The sequence below is a fragment of the Pelecanus crispus genome, chromosome 1, assembly GCF_030463565.1.
Source record: "Pelecanus crispus isolate bPelCri1 chromosome 1, bPelCri1.pri, whole genome shotgun sequence".
NCBI classification, from domain to species: domain Eukaryota; kingdom Metazoa; phylum Chordata; class Aves; order Pelecaniformes; family Pelecanidae; genus Pelecanus; species Pelecanus crispus.
In genome coordinates this window covers 46,812,367-46,835,799 of record NC_134643.1, presented here as the reverse complement: position 1 = coordinate 46,835,799, position 23,433 = coordinate 46,812,367, and the positions used below count along the sequence as shown (strand labels likewise).

The window sequence follows — 23,433 nt, the reverse complement described above, 5'->3', positions numbered from 1 at the left end:
ATACTTAAAACATGACTGGACAAGGCCCTGAACAACCTGATCTAAGTTGGCCCCACCTTACACCATGATCTGGACCAGATGACCTCCAGAAGCCACTTTCAAGTTAAACTATTTCATCACAATTTTATGATTTGGTCTATTTTGGAAGCAGTACCAAAATTCACTTCCTTCAGACAGCTGCATGAGCAATTAGTTTACTTCTTGCACAAGTGAATTGTTGGATCCATACCATCTGATTAGCTACAGAGTCCTCTAGCATCCTCTAGATTGCTTTGTCAGTTCAAAATCCATTCACAGGAAGTGTAGACACAAGCTACAGTTCTAATTCTTTTCCATTTTCCCTTTGAAGAAATTTTAGCTCTTCGACATTGTCAGTCCTTGTGCTCTGACCCCCCCACTGCACATTTACAAACAAGCCATATAGTAGATGACTTTTCCAGGGGAATACAACAGCAATATAGATTTTAGAATATGTACCCTCATAGTAAAATTAAAAAAAAAAAAAAAATCAATTTTTTTTACTTATGTGTTCTTTCCCCAAAAAAGAATACTGTAATTTCCTTTTATTCTGCCTAGGAGTTCTTCTTTAAGAACAATTTTTATCCTTCAAGCCGAGAAAAATCAAACAGCTAGGAATTCCAACATGCAATTTGGCTTAATTTCCATACTTCTATGAAACTGCAGTATCTTTTACCACCGTGCATGTACATCTGTTTGTTTGAACTTAGAATAGGTTATCACACCTGATCCTTTGGTGCTGTCTGGGTAACAATAATTTAGTAAAGCCTTATGCACGGATCTGGAAAAAGTAATCCTACAGCTAGAACAGGAAGTTGTCTCCTCTTTGCAATCATAAGAAACAAAGAAATGCTTCAGACACACAAACTTAATGACAAGTGCCTGAAAAGTTCATAGTTTTTTAAAACTCTGATGTAAAAGAAATTATATGTTTTTTACTAATCGCATTTCTGTAAGTTAGAAATTCTGATTGTATTTTCTTTTTCTTTGTTTTTGGGGTGATCTGAAGTATTGTGAAATAACTGAAACTAATACATTACAAAATCTCTTAAAATTGTTGCAGAGCAAGATAAAAACAACATGAAAAGATCATTAAAGCAAGCAAGAGCTAGCATGTGTCGTGGTCAGTCTGGAGCTGTGCCTGAGCTGCCTGAGCAGCCAACTGTTAAAGAGCAGCAGCTGGATTCCACCTGCCTTTCTATCCATGAAGTTCTCTGAAAGAGCTGAAATAAACTTTGCCAATCCACCCCGCTCTCAATTTGGTTGATATGATGATCAGATTCTAGGATTTTGGCAGACGGTCATTTAGACAGCTCAGCTACATACCACTTGTCTCAAGAAAGCCAGCTTCTTAATGTTTTTCATTATGCAGAATTTACCTTTCAAGTAAAGATACCAACTTTCTATCAAAATGAAAAAACCCACATTTGAAGGAAAATTTGCCTATAGTGTGAATCCCCAAGTCATTTTCAGGTTGTCTCCCCAAGAAAAACTGTTACATATGTACTGTTCCATAATGTTCTAAACTGGCAATGCCCGAGAGCACAGCACTCGGATGAGTGTTTTTTTGACTAATAACTTACATTACAAGGACTTAATTCTGCTCATAGTCGTGTATGTACAACTCAACATAAATGGATGTTGCATGCAGACAGCCAAGGGCAAAATCTGGTACAAAATATTTCAAAAGGATGAAAACATATTCGACTAAAAAAGCCTCCACATTTTACAAGCGAAGTAATGGAATAAAACCAGCTGTATTCATAACCACATAAAAACATTCTGCATTAATGTCCCTAATTTCAGTAAGAATATTAGGAATATTGGCATAACAGAAAAGCTACAGGCATCCAGGAGTGAATGACCCACATAATGTAATTAAAACCAGTACTAAATAAGCCACTGGAAAGGAACACACACAAGGACGTTTTTAATTAAAAGGTATAATACTCTCAACATGCAAACTGGCAGCCACAAGTTAAGCTCAGAAGAATTACCTTCTTGGTTTTCAAACTGTTCTGACAACAGATGGTAGCAGCAGCCTACACTGCAAACTGCTTTGATTTCAGGCTTGGCAGTAAAAATTCGTAGTGTATTTGCAGCAAGATCGCCACATGTATGTAGACCCACCATCATACAGTCCTAAGAAGAAAAAGAAAAAAAACAGCAATAAAGCATCTCCCTCTTCAACTGAAAGAGCATGAATAACAACAACAAACTCCAAAACCCAAACATGCTGCAAATGGTTATCGAGCTGTAAGGTTTAAATATACAACTCCATGAGGACTCCTGCTGTTCTGTTCTATAATTTTTCAATGCATAATAAAAGCTCTTCAGTGCTAAGAAAACACAGTTCATGGCCTTCGTGGAGAGACAGACTGCTCATTGCTTTGTTCAGGTAAGAAACTACGCATCTCTCCACTCTACTTTCACCGGTAATAAGGAAGCAGAAGTTCAAGGCTATGAACAGCAGCTGGTTTACCTGCATGGAAAGGAACATCTACGTGATGACTGGACACATGGCCATTTTCTCTTGTCTTTCCTAGTGTTATTCCTACCACTGCTACTTCCTTTTCTTACTTACTGCTGTAAATCTGGCTGGATCTATCTGTGGCATTTCTGCTACTTTAAGTCACTGAAATCAAAACCACTTCCTAAATATAGATGTAATGCAAAGAGGAGGCTTTGTTATTTCCAAAACTGTAGTACTGCCGCAGTTTTGCAGTGTGCCTACTACTATTCAAAAACAAATGGGCATTTTCTTCCACAGCACAAAGAACTTCAGCTTCAGATGCTCTGTTCTTCTGCCCATTCTATTTCCTGCTTTCCTTTTTCCTCAATTTCCCTTTTCCCTCTATTTCTCCATCCAAATTATCCCTCTTCTCACCATTCATAACAAGATATTTCCCTTCCAGCATTATTAGCTGGAATCCGTGTGGTAAACATGGTCTTGCTTTGAATTTCAGCCTTATTTATTAACAAGGTTATCAACAAGAAATTAGGCCAGAGACATTCAACTGGGATACCTTTCTACAATCATTCTGACTTTATATGCACATCTATTTCTGCTGCTCTATATCTGATCTTCTCACCCACCTGTACTATATAGTATATGTATGTTCAAAACAGTAAAACCTCCCCTTTCCTGTTTTTTTGATTCCTCCTGTCCCCCTTCTCACCTTCCACTTTGTGCTGCTTCTCTGTGCTTGCCCTCTCCTTGTCTTAGGATCCAAAATTTTTAGGTGGCAAAAGTTCAGTTTCAGTCCAGCTCAGTTTTTAAAGACTTTTTTCTTATCAGTCAGCTTCAGCTCACCATTCCACAATTTTTTTTTCCACATGCAATTACAGAAATAGTGGAACAAGACTAAAGTTTGGAAGCTAAGGGAAGATGTACACTTGCAAGAGCAGCATTTAAACCCCAGGACAGGAAACGTTAGAGAGATTTTTTTCCGAAGAAAGCTAGTGGAAGATGGCTACCACATGCAAGAAAGAGGAAACACATTACAATGCTCAAAACTTCTGAACAATACAAGGCCAGTCTGTCTGGGTCAGGTACACTTTGGGACCATCAGTGACTTCAGTGAGGTTGCCTGGGTGTAACTGAAAGTACTTTCTGGACTGTTGGCTTAAATGTAGCAAAATTTGGTATCCCAATATTAGTCCTGGGCTATATACAAACATGCATTCCTCTACCCATATTTCATCAGTAGATTAATTTCAGAATTGACAGTATAAATCAGTAAATACTACTTTTACCCATTCTCCCTTTGTACTCAGCTTAGGAAAATTTGAGAAAAAAAACCCCCAGTTATGGTTACAATAAATAATTGTAAACATTTGTAAACCTATTTCTAAAAAATATTTTATTTCTAAAAATCCTCAAAATACTTTAGAAACATGTAAATGTTTGCACATTTTAAAGTTTTTTAATTACACACGTTCATCGCACATAATGTGCAGTTTGGTTATTACTATTTTTTAATACAGTGAAGCTTTTACCTCTTCTGACAGTAATTTTTTTTTAATAAAGAAAGGCAGTGATACAGGATTTCTTCTACCTTTTACATCATACAAATTACGTGCTAAGAGGATACAAAATCTAACTGTGCAAATGTAAAGGCATATGCTTCATCAACAAACCCTGCTGCTCAGGGTGTCTTTTGCAGACAGACATGAGTTTGCTCCACATATTCTCAGATACTCATTTGGGATTTATTAGCTCAAGTTATAGGGCCATCAGCACAAACCTATGGTCTTGAATCAGAGATGAGTCACACCCCTGAATATGATAGTTCAGTTGCTACTGAACACAGACAAGGTTTTACTTTTCCATAAAAGACTGAATGTGTCTACCCAATCAATGTATGTTAGCTCAGGTATAGGAACTAAGCAGCCATACAGCTTCTAGACTTGCATCACTGTCTCTGGGCAGCTGAGCTTGGGCTTGTTTGTGTAGACACAATCCCCGCCAGCTGGTAAATTACTAAATGAACTTAAAGTAACTCTGAAAAGTCAAAATATAAAAACATTATTTGCAAACAGGGTTATTTACAAACTCTTTATGTGGAGTACTACACACAATAAATTCTCCTATGTCTTCAAAGTGTAATTGAAATTACAAAAATACAAAACTTAAAAAATAAGAAATTTCAGAAAAATTGAAATTCCAGTGCTTAATATATCCATCTACCTGGTAAATATAACTCTTTTCATAATAATTAGATGTTATCTATAACCACAATTGTAAAATACCTGAATGTGCTAATATGTATGCTGTTAACTTTGGCAGCTGATTATTATCTACCCTATACATTCTAAAGGCTGCTTTACATATTCAAAACAATCCCAACATATATATTAAAATAAACAATCTGTACCTGCTAGACATACTTCTGCTAACTGGCTGAAAAACATTATTGGGCCAGAATATTCATTTACACCACTGACAGCACTCATACAAAAATGGCAAAATAAAGACAATGGACAATCTACTTCAAATATTAGTAAAATAACCTCCAGATCTGTTATGATGTCACTGAGTTCGGTTTCTGCAGTGATGCAAGATGTCAATGGAAAATACAGGTTTGATTCACTCGACTTGCTCGCTTTAGCCTTGAGAGATGCCATTTTTCTTTGCGCCTTTTCCTCTTCACAGAGTTCCCCACAGTTACACTGAGATGAAGAAAAAGCTTCTACAGCATCAGCAGGCAGAACATTCAGAATATTAAGAACCTCTTCAGAAAGTTTGCTCTCATGAGACTGTGTCTGAGCCACCAAATCAACTTCAGTGTGTTTGCTGGTTTCAGATGTAGCCATTTCTGTGAAACCAGAAGCAGGAACTGAATCTTGGATAGTCACTTGGTCCCGACTTTGAAGACCACTGCCATTATTTAAGGGCTTTTCATTGATTGCTTTACATTTAATTTCACTTTCCACTGGCCTGTCATTTGCCTTTTCCAACCGCTGGCTTTTGAGGTTTGCTCTTCCTCGACTCTGATATGCTCTCCAGTGTTTCTTCAATTTTCTGTTCCTTTCATGAGCACCATCAGTGTTGGTGTTTGAGGAGTCAATTCCATAAACTTTTAAGTTATATTGCATGGACAAAAATGAACTCAGGTAGCCTTTTCCAGAACCTATATCAATCACCTAGATAATGGGGAAAAAAGAATATAAAATTTGCTGTATTAGTGAGCAACAAGACACATTTCAATCAAATGCAAAATAATTCCCTAAAAATTTAAGCATAGATTTAATAGGTACCTTATCAGTATCATCCCTCCTAATACACTTAGTTCTTTTGCTTTGTTGATCCACCTTCTGACTTTAAAACACAGAATTAAGTCTTAACTGATTTGCTCCAGAAAACAGACACTGCAATGCTTATGCAATGCACATGTCCTGACTCTTCTGGGAAAGACTTTCAGTATATTTGACACAGAACTTCCTTCTGCTAAAGAAAATAACCATAAACCACCACTACCACCACCTGCCCTTGCTAAACTGCGTCAGGATGTAGAGTTAGCAAAGAAAGCATCCACAGTATTTAGCCTTAGGCACCTAGCTCCCATACTGAGGAGTCTACTACCACCAGGTGTACAAAAACAAGCATCTTCAGATTCGGTGCCTAACTTCGCCACTTCAGATTTGACCTAAAGACAGGTGACACTGACACCCCCTTTTATGTCAGAATATTTATTTATACCGCTTTCCCATTCTGTGAAAATGATCCATACAGCTTTGATTAACAGGAGGATACTTTTGTAATAAAACAAAGGGGCTCATATGTCACATGTGCTTTCCGCTGCCTGTTCTGGAGGAAGGAGTGAATAGAAGGGATACCAAGCTGCCAGTTTAGTTTGTCTCATAGCTGATAGCATGTTCTAGTTCAGTGACTGATGTAACACAGGAATGAAAACACTATACAGAGTAGCAGCAGAAACAAGGGTAACCTAAAACCTTTAAGTACATAATCACAGTTTTCTATCATGTGTGTTTTAATTTAATTTAATTAAATATATAATAAATATCTAACAAAATATTCTATAAGAATAAGCAGAGTGACATTTCCCTAAGGAAAGAAAATGATAATGTTCAGTTCTTTTCAGGTAGGTACCAAAAATTGTATTGACTCCTTTGCAGATGTTCCTGAAAGTGTTTGATTCAAGAGCATCTATGTCCTGTTCTTGGTCTGTCACACATTCATAAGAAAGCTTACACTGATATTTGTAAGTCCAAATAGCAGCATACACTACATGGATCCATCTTAAACTCAACTGCATAGTTTTTTACCAGGTAAGAATACTCAATACAGCAATACTCTTACTGAAATGAAAGATTTATTTCTTATTCTAAGGAAGATTTGTACTATTTGTACAGCCATGAAATTAGAAAGAAAAATTTCAACCAATGTCACTAAAGATATTACATAAAACAGTGGAGAATACACACTATTAGGTAAAAATTGTTTACCCAGGCTGCACATGGCTTTCTCTTGTCATGTAATATATTGCTGCGTATTTGCCATCTAGGTATGCCACAATCCTCAAATTTCTTGAATTAAATAAGTATAGGAGTGGATTTAGTGAAATAGAATTGATATAATCTAAGCATACTTTTTGAAAATGTCATTTATTTGTCACATTTATCACCAATATTCTCCTAGATTATTTAAAGGTGAAGGAAAGAAAAGCGTTCAAGGAATAATTTTACCCACTATTTTATGTATCAGATATTACTACTATGCAGAATATGCACACCTCCACTTCTACAAAGTTTTTAATTCTTTCTGTGAAAGGCAGCATTTGGACACAAGACTCACATAGTGAATTATTCCTAACTCCTACGTGTGACCTCTAGTGGCTGTAAATACAAACTGCTGTTTGGGTAAGGGTTTTTTAGTTGTTCCCAAGTAAAAAGAAAACAGTAATACATTGTTAAATTAGCACTGGGAGAATAGTTTTAAAACAAAAGGAAAATCTGACTAAAAATAACCAGATAATGATCTTGCACTAAACAAATAGATGGCATTAAATTAATCCCTGTTTTACCTTCCCTTGATTACATAAGGAAAGGTAATCAGCAACCCATAGTATACCTGCCAAGCATGAACTATTAAAATTAAATTTCCATGATATAATGAACTGCAAAGGTCTTGTCCATAGTGAGTTGGGTACTATGTTTAAATACAGTTTCTGGCACAGTGCAATCAAGAACGTAGTTTCCAGAAGCATTCCAACATTTCCCAGCACCAAATCACAAATTTAATGGATGCCGAATGCAGAATTATATCATACTTACATTACACATTGCAACTGTTGCTGCACATCCTGCAATTTCCAAGGAAAACTTTCACAAATACATTAAAGAAAACAAATGTGCATTTAAATAGAGAAGAATCATCTCTGGCTTCTTTTCAGAGTTTAATCAAAAACTTCTTTATAAAATAAAGTTCCACTTGTACAACAGGAACAATGCTTAAAAGGGGCAGTATGCAACTGAAAAAAACCCTTCAGCTAGTTTACTTTAATGTTTTAATTCAAATCATTAACCTAAAAGTGATTACAGGAGTAATAAAATTTTTGCTTTTATTCTCATTTTACTAGTTATTATACTACATTATAAAATACCACAAGAGAGTAATATCCTCTACCACCCATTATACATCATGGGTATGGAGGTGAAATGGAGGGCATTTTTCAAGCCGTCATTGATCTGTAATATCTGAAAGAAACACCCTGAGGACATGTGCTGTTGTAAAACATGTGTTGTGTTTTCATAGCTCTAGATTTTTTAATTAAATGTTGCATATATTTTGTTTTGCAAGAAGGATAGAAAAAAATCAATAAGGAAAAAACTCTCCTAAAACTTTACAATTCCTGTATTTTTTTAAGTTGAAAGGTAACCAAAACAAAAGGAGTCGCTTTTTTAATATCTGAGAAGGCTTTCTTTTTTTTTTTTTAAATGTAACTGGAAAGCTCTTTTCATATATTAGGGATTTGTAACTTTGCGCAAATAAATTTTGTTACAGTGTATGACTACAATGGAAAAAAGTTAATACAGAGCAGTCAGCATTTCATATTCAGTGATATACTGCAATAATATTTTTCATTAAATGTTACATTTTTTTCAAAAAACAAACAGAAAATAATCCTTTGTCTAAAGATACTCCAAGCCATCTGATAAAAGTGCATAATCCCTGCATGAAATTGCAGCACATTGACAGATACTTAATAACGATTGGTTTGAGATTTTATTAGTAACCAGCTACACCGGGACTTAGGTCATTAAGGTGGCTCTACTTTTTTACTCTCCGAATATGGGTTCTCCTTTCCTTTCATTCCCGAATCTCACAGGAACTATTTAAAATCTAAATGAAAATGCTATATGAAACACCACCTTCCAGCAAACGCAGGATTATTATGCATTATAAGCAAACCACACTCTCCTACAGCTTTTTCAGTACGTGAAAGTCTTCAACACTTGAACAACTAACACTTGCCGGAAGCAAAAGGTAAGGAAGAAAAAACATGCTAATGATAGAAGAAATTACTTTCACAAATCTGCTGCTACTGTATTTCTGTTCTTTACAGAGCACATCCACTTTAGGGCTGTTGAGGGCACCCACACATGTCACCGTGGCTGGCTCTTGAAAGAGCTGCTGGAGAGACTGCTTTCCATCGCTGTAAGCGATCACAGATGCTCACAGATTGATTGTGTCTCATCCAGTAATATTTGGCCTTAATTGCAGCTCTCTATTTACTTGGTAATCCCAGCTGTAAGGAGAAGACTGACTAAAACTTCGCCTTCGTCCGTTGTTCCTCACAAAACAGATGGTCAGGATTCAGAGTTTTGATTTCTGTTTCCAAGGATGCCACAGGTCTGACCCAAACCTGTCAAAGAGTACTGCATCATTTACATTATCTAAATTAAACTCAGTCTGAGCCAAATAACTTCCTAATCAAAGTTTAGCTTCAGCAACTCACAGCTGAATCCAAGTTTTGGGGCCTGCCCTTCGGTCTATGGCGGTAGCGGCAGCAACTCGGGACGCTGCAGTTCCGTCTCTACCACTAAACTGAACAGAGCATGGCCATGTACTCTACCCCCCAGCACACGACTGGCCACACCATTAATTTTTAGCAACCCCCCTGGGGCAGGTACGAAGCACGCCAACTAGCACTCTCCCATGACAAAGGCCAGGCACAATATGGGGGACAAGATATACCATAGATCATAGTACACAGACTTGGCCTGCCCAAATGCAGCTGTCTCTTCCCCCTTACCCACATCCGATACATTAATTTTAAACTGTACTCAGACATATTTACTTAGGGGGAAAAAAAAAACTCAGAGGGAATATGTTCAGCGTAAGATCTGGGCAGATACCTTATTAATCTTTGGTTTTAAACAAATATAGTTTGTTCTCCACAAAGCTTTGTGGAATGAATATTAGGCTGGAGGAAATTAGTCTCCATTAACACTTACAGCCTCTTGCACAGAAAGCGAGTGCAGCTCAGATGTGGAAAGGAATCAAATGCAGTGTCCAGAGCCACTAGCCAACTACAGTTTAAAGTGAGGATGAAGCTACATTAGCCAGTTACTAGCATTATAGAGATTAAAATGATTTAAAACAACTCAGTTAACCCAGACACTTAAAAATTTAGCCTTACTGCAACAGAGGAATCTAACAGAAAGTTTAACACTGAAAAAGCTTACAGAAAAATTACATGTACGTAAACCGAGGAAATCATAGAATCATAGAATCATTTAGGTTGGAAAAGACCTTTAAGATCATCCAGTCCAACTATTAACCTAACATTACCAAGTCCACACTAAACCAATCAAGGGTAGACTAGACTAAACCATGTCCCCAAGTGCCACATCTACCCGTTGTTTGAACACTTCCAGGGATGGTGACTCCACCACCTCTCTGGGCAGCCTCTTCCAATGCTTGACTACCATTTCCATGAAGAAATTTTTCCTAATATCCAACCTAAACCTCCCCTGGCACAGCTTAAGCCCATTTCCTCTCGTCCTATCGCTAACTACATGGGAGAAGAGACCAACACCCACCTCACTACAACCTCCTTTCAGGTAGTTGTAGAGAGCGATAAGGTCTCCCCTCAGCCTCCTCTTCTCCAGGCTAAACAATCCCAGTTCCCTCAGCCGCTCCTCATAAGGCCTGTGCTCCAGACCCTTCACCAGCTTCGCTGCCTTCTCTGAACACGCTCCAGCACCTCAATGTCTGTCTTGTAGTGAGGGGCCCAAAACTGGACACAGTATTCCAGGTGCAGCCTCACCAGCGCCGAGTACAGGGGGACAATCACCTCCCTGCTCCTGCTGGCCACAGCATTCCTGATACAGGCCAGGATGCTGTTGGCCTTCTTGGCCACCTGGGCACACTGCTGGCTCATGTTCAGCCGGCTGTCCACCAACACCCCCAGGTCCTTTTCAGCCAGGCAGCTTTCCAGCCACTCCTCCCCAAGCCTGTAGCGCTGCATGGGGTTGTTGTGACTCAAGTACAGGACCCAGGTGGTATGGTATGGTATCAGTGTATTTTTGTCTAATAGAATGTGAAATATGGTACTCAAAAAAGTCAAGTATTGTTGTGATGCTTATGTTTTGTGAACAGATCATAAGAAAACATCTACAAGGTTTTAATGCAACAGCGATCTAGTGCACTGTGCAATCATAATTACATGTAAAAAAAAAAAGGGCAAGTTACAATCAAATTTGAGAAAGGAATCCTGTAATTCTTTACCATCCAAGGATGAACTTGCCATCTGATGTATGAAACAGCCAATTCATAGAGTGATAATGCTGTTGGGTGTCCAGTTCTGATACATGTTCTACCAAATGTACTTCATGCACACTCTGCTACATAAATCTCTGCTTAATCTGGTCTCTCTTCAAACTAAAAAGATCGTAACTAATTCCTAATTGATAGATCTCAACCCATGTTAAATAAAGTTAAACAGCATTAAACAATAGGAAACAATTTAAATCTCTTGTGCCAGAATAACATGAGCTTTCAAAATTCCTCAGATTTTCTGCTTTGGTCTCTATGTGGCACTCTTTTGTGCATGAGAGAAGGAGAAGAACAAAGTTTTGCTCTCCTACTGATGCTTGTGGTAAATTGCCAACAATATAATACTGATAAACAAGGCAGTACCCACGCATAGCAAAAAGCAGTACAATTTTTAGGTGCTCAACATATAGAGGATTACAATTTCTTAAAATTTTTCATGAGTCATAAAATGATTATGACTCACTGAGAGGCAGCTCCTTTGGAACGATACATTTGTAAACAAAATCATCCTTCAACTTGGCCGTAAAGGCTCTTCTTTAGCCTAAATTATTTGCAGGAAAAATAAGAACAGCAGTGACAGAATATCAAAATGATGTATTCAAACACAATAAGGAGAATAATTTGGAAGGTACATGGTGACATACAGTAAGAAATGCTTTCTTACCTGCTTTATACCACAATAATTTGCTATGTTGTCTACCAGCTCTGACATCACCTGCACTTCATGTGATTTCTTATTATTCATAAACTCATCAGTTTTGATACCTGTATCAGCTTAAGAAAATAAACACATATTAACACAACCCATAATAATAATTTGTGATCAATCAGAGAAAATACTAGCCTAAAAATATGCTATTTTTATATTTTAAGGATAGTAATTTTTAATTAAAAACTCACTCAATTATTACAAGACCAAATTTCTGAATTACAGCTGGATTAGTAAAATTCAACACGCTGTAAAACTTAGTACTGTTAGTGTATTTTTTTTAAGATGTAGCATATCTAATACTTGACCAGATATTAGACAATAGCTACTACTATAAAACTGTACTATTTCTTTCTGTTCATTAAAAATATTTATTTTTGTGTCATTTATCACATTTACATATATGAAATATAATAGCAGGGACAACTAATAATCACACAGTATGGCTCGTTAATTCTGCAGATTTGCTCACAGTATCAAGTGGGAGATATCTCAAATGAAAGTTATGAGTGATGCTGGGGGCATTCAAAGGAAGATGCACTTTTATCTTCTTTATTTACCCTATGGAAGGGTTATAGAACTGTTACATCTTTATGGTAGAAAATCACTCATTTCAGTGTTGCTGGAGTATGTGTTAATGAGATGGAGTCAATCTCTACCACAGGTTTACTGCTTGTGGAGAATACCAAGCACTCACTTGCTAATCTTTACATCACCCAATCAAAGGAGGAGCTCAGAAGTCACTCCCTTGGGAAAAACCCACACATTTCTCTTAGGCAACCAACACTACAGTACGCTTGGCTCTAGTTAAATTGATGGAAAGTTTTGTAAGTCTGAGTGATGGTAGAAGAAAATGGACCGTTACTGATGAGCATGCTCCTAGGAAACAAGACCTTTCTATATGACTAGGCAGATTAATATACTTTCCCATTCTCTGCTTTGTGCACAGTATGTGTTCATCTGTCCAGAAACTGATCATTAGGCAAAAACTATGTTCATTCCTTGATCAGATCATGCTGGGAACAGAGCCAAGAGTCTTACTTCTTTAAAAGAGAGTGGGGAATTGAACTGAGCTCATGAGAAACCTAGTATTTTCTCTATTTTTCCCAAACCCCACAGGATCTCTCTATTTCTTAAACATCTGGTTTTTTATAATAAACTGTTATGACAATACTTAAAATCTAACATAGACTCTATGAACTGACAACAGAAAAACCAGACTGAAACACTTTTAAACAAAACAAATAGCAGAAACAAGTGTTTGTCATTTCACTAAAGATTCTTATCATCTTTAAAATTGTGAAGATCTACATGGTGTCCTAAAAAACTCTTAATTTGTAAGCATTTCAAATGAAACATTCTTTTTTTTTTTTTTTTTTTTTAAAAAAAAAAAAAGGTCTCTTTTTTGTTTATATCTGAACATTTTTGTGTCTGGATAGGCTCATCAGAAGCAGCAGCACAATGTGAAGAGGAAGAAACAGACATTTAACTTCTTGACAGAAATAAAAGTTGTTTGATTGTTCTCCAAAGCAGCACTGTCACTTTGATCTATGACCACATATTGCACCTTTTACGCTTTGCTACAGTATGAACTCAAAAGACTGAATTGGGTAATGCTGTACCATTTCAGAGAGTACTTAAGCCAAATTAAGTATTTCAAACACAGAAGAGATCCAGAAATCCAGAAACAAGACCCAACTTACAAAAGCTGAGGTTCTAGGTAGAAAAATCATAGTTTGCTTATACCTACATATAAAAAGTATTTATCACCTTAGCTACTAAAGTTTCTTACCTATTTTTAGACTTCTTTTCCTACTTTTTGCAGAATGAACAGTCTGCTTACATTTCAGCTCACGGAAAATGACACTGCTTGCAGAAAATGCTGTCAGATTTTTCTATGTTATTTCAAAAAACAATCAGACATATTACAATCCAATAGAAAAACTGTAAAAACTGTATTTGGGGACTGTTTTATATTGTCTGCAATATAAACTGCAAATTTGAAAAAAAACATGTATACCAGTTTTAAACAAACTGTAAATTCATTCTGCTATCACAAAATTACTTTCTTGAAACAAATAATTATACATGTAGATTTCCTTATTATGTGTACAACTGATGCAAGCAGAACAAATACTAATTTCAAAAACTATAAGAAATTCAGAGATCCATCTCCTTTTGTGATGAAAAAATAAAGTGGGGTTTGAATACTTCACAGAAGTACCCTGGATATAACAGAGTAACAGAAAGGTTAATGATACTGGTTTTAGCTGGTACTGAAATGTTGCTTATTTCCATTGTGAACCCCTAGCACAGGTATCGGTTTTCCGTTCGAAAAACTGCTTCAACTCTACAACGCCATTTACAGCTACATCTTTAGTTGTGAAACTGAACAAATTGAGGAGAGACTGTCTTTTATACAGGGCTAATGCAGATCTTCCTAAGATTTCCTATGGCAGGGTGCAGGGGGTTTATACCCCAGCTACCTGTGGAAATTCAGATGCACCAGATAAAAAAAAGAAATTCACAGTCCACACCAGACAACACCACCTATACGGAAGTTACACTACTATGATTTAATTCCATAAACCAGAGTGAGGGACTGGGATAACCATATACTAAAAAAAGCATTGAGGCAGAGTGATATTCCAGTATATGGAATTTAAAGAGAGATTTGTTAACAGTCACTGCATGACTACTACCTTGGCCATAAACACATTGCAAAGGTAGAGAGTACTCTTAATCCAATACTCTAGCAACCTTCGCTTCTTGTATCAGATATGAACCCTGTAACGAGAAATTCTCCCTGCTGGCTTTCTCCCTTTGGGCCAGGCTCTTCTGGACCCCCTGTGCTCAGTACAAGCAACCTGATGGTGCAGTGACCTTCATCAGGAAGCAATGGAGAAAGCCCTTTGGACGCAGAACTCCACTCTGAGTAGCTGTGTCCACAATACGCTTAAAATGTTTGTGCTTATCAGTTATTCCAAGGAAGGACAGCAATATGTCTACATTAAGATCGTGAAGAAGTTAGAGAACTATGCAAGTATGCCACATGTGGGAATAGGCTCATAAGCATGTTTGTCTTAGAACAAGAAAATTTACTAAAAACATCTGAAACATAAACGGAATTATCCTGATGCATACTTCCAGAACATGAACAAGCCCATCGTAAAGTTGCCAATTTTTTCAGACCCACATTTCTCTTGACTTGAAAGCTTTAGTGTGTCAGGAAATGAATATATTTTCTGAAATACAGAATTAAGTCCAAAATATCTAAAATAGCTTAAAGTTAAAAGATCACAACTCTCATTTAGCAACTTGCACGTTATGAATCCATAACCTGGTATTTTGCTTCTGCCAAATGATTACCAGGAACTTCAATTAAGTTAATTTAACTGATACTTACTGCCAATTCAACACAAAGGTTTTGAATTATAATACCACTGTATACATTTAGAACACGTTTTATTTTTTCTACCAAGTACAATTTCGAATTACTGCATCACAAACCCAGGCCTCAGTTACCCAACCAAGCAGCACTCCTGCAAGTCACAGCATAAAATATTCAGCAATTGTCTTATTCCTGATGTTCCATTCCACATGACAAAAAGATGAAAGAATCCTTGCATTTTTGTCTAAGAAAGCTAATCCAGGTATGAACTCAAATATGAGTATAACAACGCAGAACTACAGAATTACAGAAAATAAGCTGGGAATGAGAGCATAATAAAAATGAGAAGAGCTAAAAAGCAAGCAAAATAAAAGCAGCATACAGCTGTCAAACAAGAAAAAAGGGCTTCAGATGAACTAATAGCAGAAGGAAAGAAGCCAGAAAGTAAACTTACAGTAAGACCAATGCACAACAAACCATTAAGACTATCTTAGCTATGGCATTTTAGTAATTCTGAAGAAATGGAAAACTGGGGAGTCACCCATGGAAAATGGCAAAATTGGAAAGAGAAGATAGCTGTAGAAAATGGGAGAGATGCCCAACATATATAATGGTGTTATCACGTAGGATAAGAAACGTCAGTTTTAATGTACTATAGAGATAAAGCACACTAGAAAGCAGAGTCTGTCTCTGAAAAACTAATGAGAAATCTGAAAGACAGTGACAGATCTATAATGACTGAGGACTTGATGAAGAGTACACTTTCAGTGAAAATGACAGCAGTCAAAGTAAGTATAAATGGCAGTTTATCATCTGATACAAAAATATAATCAGGGGCAAGACTTCCAATGTCCAACTTGATGCCAACTTGAGAGTGTTTAAACCCAATTTCTTCAACTACAGAAAATGAAATTACTCTAGTTTTATGGCATATGTCTGGTATCGGTCCAAAACATACAGAATGAATAATGTTTTTTTTTTTTTTTGAGACATCAAACACTTATTGGGACATATTCAGCTAAATGCCAAAGCACATATTTAATATTAAACAAAAGATGTAACAAAAAAACCCCACTTGACAGATTTTAGGGTGAGACTTTTTAAAAAAACCTGAAGAATAGCAACCATGATTCCTGCCACTCAGGGAGAAGAAAACAAAGAGAATTAACAAGACATCTCAAATAATGATGTGCCTGCTTGCCTATCTCATCCCTTTTAAAACTGAATCTCAGAAAGGGTCTATAGGTACTGAATGCTGTGGTCCCTCAGCTCAAAATTTAGCAAGAGAATCCATTCTAAACAAAGGCAATGAAGAAACTATCTAGGAAAAAATGAAAATTGAAGTGAGAAGCATGTAGGTAAAAAAAAAAAAAAAAACCAACACCTTCCAAAACCAAAACTCTGCAGGTCCTGTAGTGAAAAATAAAAATGTAAATACAAATATAAATATACCTGTTGCTCCTTGATTGTCTCCTCTCAGTGCTTCAAGTACATCTTCTAATGGGGTACACACTCCAAGGTTAGACAAAGAATAATACTTAGCAGCCAGGGCAAATAAATGTACATTGACAAGCTTCTTAGAGTTTTCACAAAATATATTGGAAAACGTGTCATCATCTGTATGGAAAAGAAAAAGAAAAGATTTCTGTTAAGAGGGCTAACATCTCTGTAATACTGCTGACACAGAACTACAAGCAATAAATACGTAGTATCAGACAGAAGTAACCATTTATTTTGCTTGCATAAGTGGGAAAACTCATAATTTTTCTTCAGCTGTATTCCCCCTTCAGAACTGAGGTCAAATTTTGCTTTTAGCTTAACTAGTGTAAATGTGGAAAAATCTATTATTTTAGCAGAGCTACTTTAGTATAATCGACAAGAGAATTCTGCCAACATTATCACTTCTGTTCATTTACAAACTTGGTCATTATGCATTTCCTAGTCACCCCCTTCTGACAATATATACTACTAGATTTTTTAAGAAATACAGCTGTTCAATATACGAAATATTTTGATTTACAGTCACTATATTCACATACTTTCCAAGCTGCTTTGTAACTGCTGAATCTGCTGGGAGAATTAAATTAATTTTTATTACCAATCAGGTGTGAGCCAAAGTTAGATTCCAATGCATATTTTGTTTGACTCAGGATGAAATGCTTCAGTTTGGTATGACTTAGTTCTTAGTTTCAAAAATGTACATTTATTTTTAAGCAAAACATATTGGTATGTATAATTTATTAATTCTGAGATTGTTTTGTATTGTCTATTTCCTCTCTAGCTAAAACTATTGTGAATTCTACATAGTTTTGCTAATAATTTTTAAATATTTGTGATTCTTTTAAAATATACAAAAGCTAGCAAGTCCAGCAAACAAACTGTTACAAAGATTTAGAAAATGTCTCCTGGTTTGCCTTTTATCTCATGGGTAGATGTTGAGCAAGTACATACTGAGCATGGCAGCTTTCCTGAATCTGCCCTACCCACCTGCATGACAACAGATACAGCTGCTTTTATACCCCTCACCTCTAATGCTCTTAATTTTCTTGCATGACCACAATTAAAGGTCATGCATATATTACAATTTATTGAAAACAGTCCCAACGGTGTCAACACATTAATTTTCATGGTATTATACTACAAAGGCATAAGTCCGGCAAACAAACTTTGGACCTAAGAAAGAATAAATATTGCCTAAGCTATGATCAGAATTCATATTATTTCAGTGTCTGCATGGCACTCCTTCTCTACTTCTCTTTACTACAAAATCAAAACAGAAAGCCACCTTTCTCTATAAACAACTTTCTTATTTGAACTTCTGAACATCCAGTAACTTTTAGTTAGTGAACCTTCACAAAGGATAAGGGTGTAACAAGCATTCTATGATTCTATGATCCTAGAGAACAGAAAGAAAGAGAAACATTAAATCAGAATAAAGACTGCAAAGTTTTTAGGGAGAAGGGGTAATTTTGCTTTCCAATGTCTCTGTAAGACATGTTACAGAAAGACAAGAAATTAGATGTGTGCATCTTGAAATGACTGAAGAAAAATAGATTTCCTGTCTGACAATACCTTCAAATCAAGCAAATAATGGAAGAGACTAATGCAATGGGATAAGATAATCAAACACTTTTGGACAATGTACAGAGTTGCTTTGTTTTTTTTCCCCCCAAAAAAGTTTCAACAACCATAAAAGGCAGTGAAGAACTACACACAAAAAGTATTTTTGCTTTCTGCTAGGTATATTTTATGGAAGGATTTCTTACAAGAAACTGTCACAGCTTGAGTTATTGCTGAAGAAGAAAATAACAGTTTATTTTTAAGGGAGGTTCACTGATTTAACTTATTTTAGATTTTCTGGGAATGAACAGCTTTCCAGAAAATTTATAGACATTCACAAAATTAATGTAGTCTGAATCAATGCATAGAAATCTTTAGGTCTGATGCAGTGGGAAGAAATCACTAATCTGTCCAGAAAGAGAACAAGGTTTAAGAGACTCAACAAGCAATTATATGCCAACAATTACTGAGAAAGCAATAGACATGAAACATTAAGTCAAAAGGTGCAGCGGGATATTTTGACCACCCAGCCATTCAGCAGCTTTGCCAGGTGAAGAAGAAATCTAATTTTCTTGATGAGAAGTGGGTGTTCCACTTTGCTACATGAATATTATGATGTCTTTGAATTAGTATATTATTTAGTATAACATACCGGAGAAAAGTCTGGCCCATTCTAATATACATTTATGTTGTCCTTGATCTCCAAATTTTATTTGCTCAGTGACCAGTATGGTTTGGATTTTTTTTTTCCTTTTTAGAAAACTGGAACACATAACACTGAAACATATAATCTTTTTAGCAAGTGGCACACATTTTTAAATATAATGGCCAATCTTGTATGACAAAACAAAACAAAAATCAGTCAAGCAGAAACCCTTCCCCCCAAATCCACTTCTTTTCTTCATGACATAACACTATATGAAATAAAGGAGATTTGAAAATACATTGGAATGTCATCCTGTTACAAAATATTTCTTTAATGTATGCGAGATGCATAAGAAACATCTGAATAAAATTTGATTTTTGTAATTTTCATTTTCATACATGCGTATTACATATCTATTAAATGTATTTTGGTTTATAAGCAGTATTTTTTCAAGATGTCTGGCTAGATATTGGGTGGTTTTAATTGACCTTTATATTTTAAATACACTGAACTGTATCATTGTAGTGGAAAAAATATGTTTTCTGTCATTACAGTGACATCAGATACTTGGGGGTGCAAGAAGAAATACTGCCATTCTTCTTCCATATAACAGGATAGCAATAAAATTCACGAAAACATGTTACTGTCATGTAACAAGTCTATTAGAAGATGTGTTTGTTGACTCCAAGTGTACTAATATATGCATTCCTTCAGTAATATTAAGCAGGTTAGAATTGTTCTTAATGTAAACTTTCCAGTGGTATTAGTAGAAATAAACAGAAAAAATATAAACCAACCCGAAATATCCTATAGGTGTCATAAATATTACATTTATGTATTTGCTTTAGTTCAAAAGGCAGAAAAGAATGCAAACGTTACTGACAAATTAGGTACCTATATGTTGTTTATAAACATGATCTATTTCGATACTTGAGACATGTTTGTTTTGCTACAATAGGCAGGATCTTCAAGTACATTAGTTTCCTTCATCGGAAATAAACTCTCTGTGCCAATGTTAACACCAGCCTTCCAATGCATGGTACTGAAATAGATATTGGAAAAGGTTTGTTTCAAAGCATCAGACTCGCCTACCATCTCAACCCAGAATGGCATCCCACTCCAATGAAAGTTTCAACAAGGTCTAGGCCAGCATTTATATCTCTTCATCCAGAAAAGTCATTCTGAGCAGAAAACAGTTAATTAAAAAAACGGGCACAAATACGCACATAACGATGACGTGCCTGCACAAACTACCATGAGTTAAATATTTTGTTGAGGTAATTACATCAATACTGTATCTGGAATGAAAGCTAGGGCTTTCCCATCAATTTCTACTGCAAGGTCTGTATAATTTTTCTTCAAACTGGATCAACATCAACTATTTGGACACTGTAATGGCCATACCCTTAACATGTACGAAATTACCAAATGCATGAATGCCATTGACTAGACACTCTGCTTCCACGCACCAGCCATCATCCAAAACACAGCAAAACCAGTATCTCTCATTTGCTCTATAAGGAATACATATTATATACCTCATTGGCAACTTCCACCCAACAATCACAGTGGAAATAAATACGTGAATTACATATACAAACTTGCTACAGTACAAAAAGCAAACTATCATCAACCATGCATATACCCATCTTACAGCACACTACCCTGACACTGATATGGAAAATCATTAAACCTATGCCCTTGAAGAAATTTATCCCTATTTCTTCTAACTTTCAAATAGCTCACCAAGATAAGAGCATCAGCAAATATTCTGCAGATTAGAGTTCACAATATTTAGCAACCCAATCTTCCTTTCACCTTACTTCCTGCTGATCCCACTATATCGCACAAATACAACTTATCGTGAAACTTCATTAACTTTCCTAGGTTAAGGACTGATTATGGAAACTTGGAGTTTTCTGCTTCTTTGCCAGAACTTGTGAAAAGCTTATAAACCCACCACTTGCCCGCTTTGACTTTTTCAGCACCTGACATAAAATATATTAAATTTCCTTACAAATCTCACTTAACTGAAATTCAATGCAGTAATACCTATATTCTATAACTTCCCTGAATTCAGTTATCTGATAGAAGAACATGAACAGAACTAGTAGGATCTCATACAAGATCAGTAGTATAGCATCTGTAATAACGCTCCTACCAAATTTAAATTGTTGTCCCAGCGTACCAACTAAAAGAAATAAAACCAACTGTATTAAGGTATCAAAAGCACAACTTCAAGCTATGGAATGGCAGTTGTAGGACTATGTATTATTTATGAATATTAAAAATGTTAGGTTTCTAAAAACTTTTCTACTCTGGTCGCTTACAATGTGAAATCTACTGTCTTTTAACCAGTCAGTCCATACATTTGCAAATAAATCTTCAGAGGAAAGAAACATATGCCAAAAAAATTGGAATTATAGTACAAACAGTAATTAACAGTAAAATATGAAAATACTTAGACACAGATTTTTCTGTGCCTGTGTCCAATTTACAGCAATGACGTGATAAACAAGATGCAATATGGCAAATGTCAGCTTTTTGATGTATAGAAATATAAAACAGTTTTCTATCTAAAAATGGATCTGAAATTTTTCTGTAGGGTACAACGAAAACAAGGGTTCCATCCTTTATAATGAAATACCATCTGATGAGTATCTGAAAATACTCTTTGAAACTGATTTACAGAACATAGAACTGTTTAGGTTGGAAAAGACCTTTAAGATCTTCAAGTCCAACCGTTAACCCAGCACTGCCAAGTCCATCACTAAACCAGGTAATGTTCTGCAACATAATTTTCTTCTTGCATATAATACTGTACAATAGATTTGTAATTTCTTGCTTGCTAGCTTCTAAAACTACAATTCAGCATATGTATTTGTCAAAATCCCTATAGTAACATAAAATATTGTGCAGAATAACAGTTTTGTGCCAATCTGCAATAATGTTACTTTTTAGTTTGCAGAGCTACGTGAGTATGAACTGACAACTTCACATTTTCAGATCAATTCTGTCAAATGTAGCTTATGTTTCCCTATAATTTAATTTGGGATCCCCGTTAGAACAGGTTCTAGAAGACTTTTCATAATAGTTTGAGGACTGTGAATGTGTAAGTGTAAAACTTCTCAAACTCTTAGGAAGCAAAGGTTTTACCGTGTGAAATCAAAATGTCATTTTACACATATTTTGAGTTAGGTATTTGGGGTACATGACCACAATGTCATTTGAGCATGCAAAATAAATCTATTCTCATACCCACACTCTGAAAAAAGGTAGTTCTATGAATGACAGCATGCCATGAGAGCCTTTTAGTACTCACTTCAAGGTAAATATAAATAACTAACATTTAAATACCTGATAATTTTGAAGAACAAACACACATACAGTCAATATTTTAGAGGAATATAAGGAAGAGTTGTTTCTGTTTATGTTGGGTTTCAAGATCTCTGATGGTTGGTTTCTGATCTCTCATGTTATTAAGTTGTACGAATGCACTCAAATAAGCTATAATATAAATTTTCTCAATCCTAATTTTAATACAGGCTAACAGTGCATTCATTTTCAAATATAGGTACCTGTTTGCAGGTATCTTCACTGAGAAACTCATATACTACTATGATGTATTTTCATCATATGACTGGATGGACAGATACCATGCAGTCAAACGAGTCAGGCATGAACCACCAAATGAGGAAGCACATGCCCATTCCACTACAGTGCCTGCAATTTTGTCACAAACTGGAGAAACTTCTAGAGTGTCTCAAAACCTTCCAAATGTTAAATAGCATATTATAATTTTGAGGCTAGGAAAAAAGAATAATTCTCTCTTTCTTTTTTAATGAGCTGAAATAATGCCTCAAGAAACCGAGGAAGAAATGTTACATTTTAGCCACAGCATGAAGGCTTCATACCCTTCTAAAACACGTGCTTCATTATAGCCATAAATTCTTTTGTTCCAATAATTTCTGTATCAGATTCTGTAACACCATTTTGAATATAGATCATGAAATGATTTCCCAATTTTAAAATCTACAAAACAATACTCTGCCTTCCTGATTCTCTTTCTACTCTACAGGCCACCACTTCAGCGTCAGAATCATTTCATGGGCTTTCCCATGGAAACAGGTAAGATCAGGGTAATTTTCCTTTAGTGTTTTCTTTTTGATGCCTTCATCTAATAGTTAGTTTTGTTCCAGCCTCTACTTATATTTAATTTTATGTCCCGTTGCTCTGAATCAGTTCTGACTCTGACATTACCTGTCAAAAATGTTAGAAGTTTTTCCTCGCTACTTCCCAACACT

The 23,433-nt window shown here is 35.9% G+C and overlaps 1 protein-coding gene across 1 annotated transcript in view; it reads right to left on the bottom strand.

Moving 5' to 3' along the window:
- Positions 1 to 23,433, bottom strand: part of METTL25 (methyltransferase like 25) — a gene marked incomplete at its 5' end in the record, with an annotated part of 63,308 nt that overhangs the window by 37,948 nt on the left and 1,927 nt on the right. The window contains 4 exons of the mRNA XM_075728115.1: positions 2,016 to 2,160; positions 5,032 to 5,664; positions 11,988 to 12,088; positions 16,876 to 17,040. Coding sequence (XP_075584230.1) covers positions 2,016 to 2,160; positions 5,032 to 5,664; positions 11,988 to 12,088; positions 16,876 to 17,040 — 1,044 coding nt within the window. The remainder of the gene's footprint in view (positions 1 to 2,015; positions 2,161 to 5,031; positions 5,665 to 11,987; positions 12,089 to 16,875; positions 17,041 to 23,433) is intronic.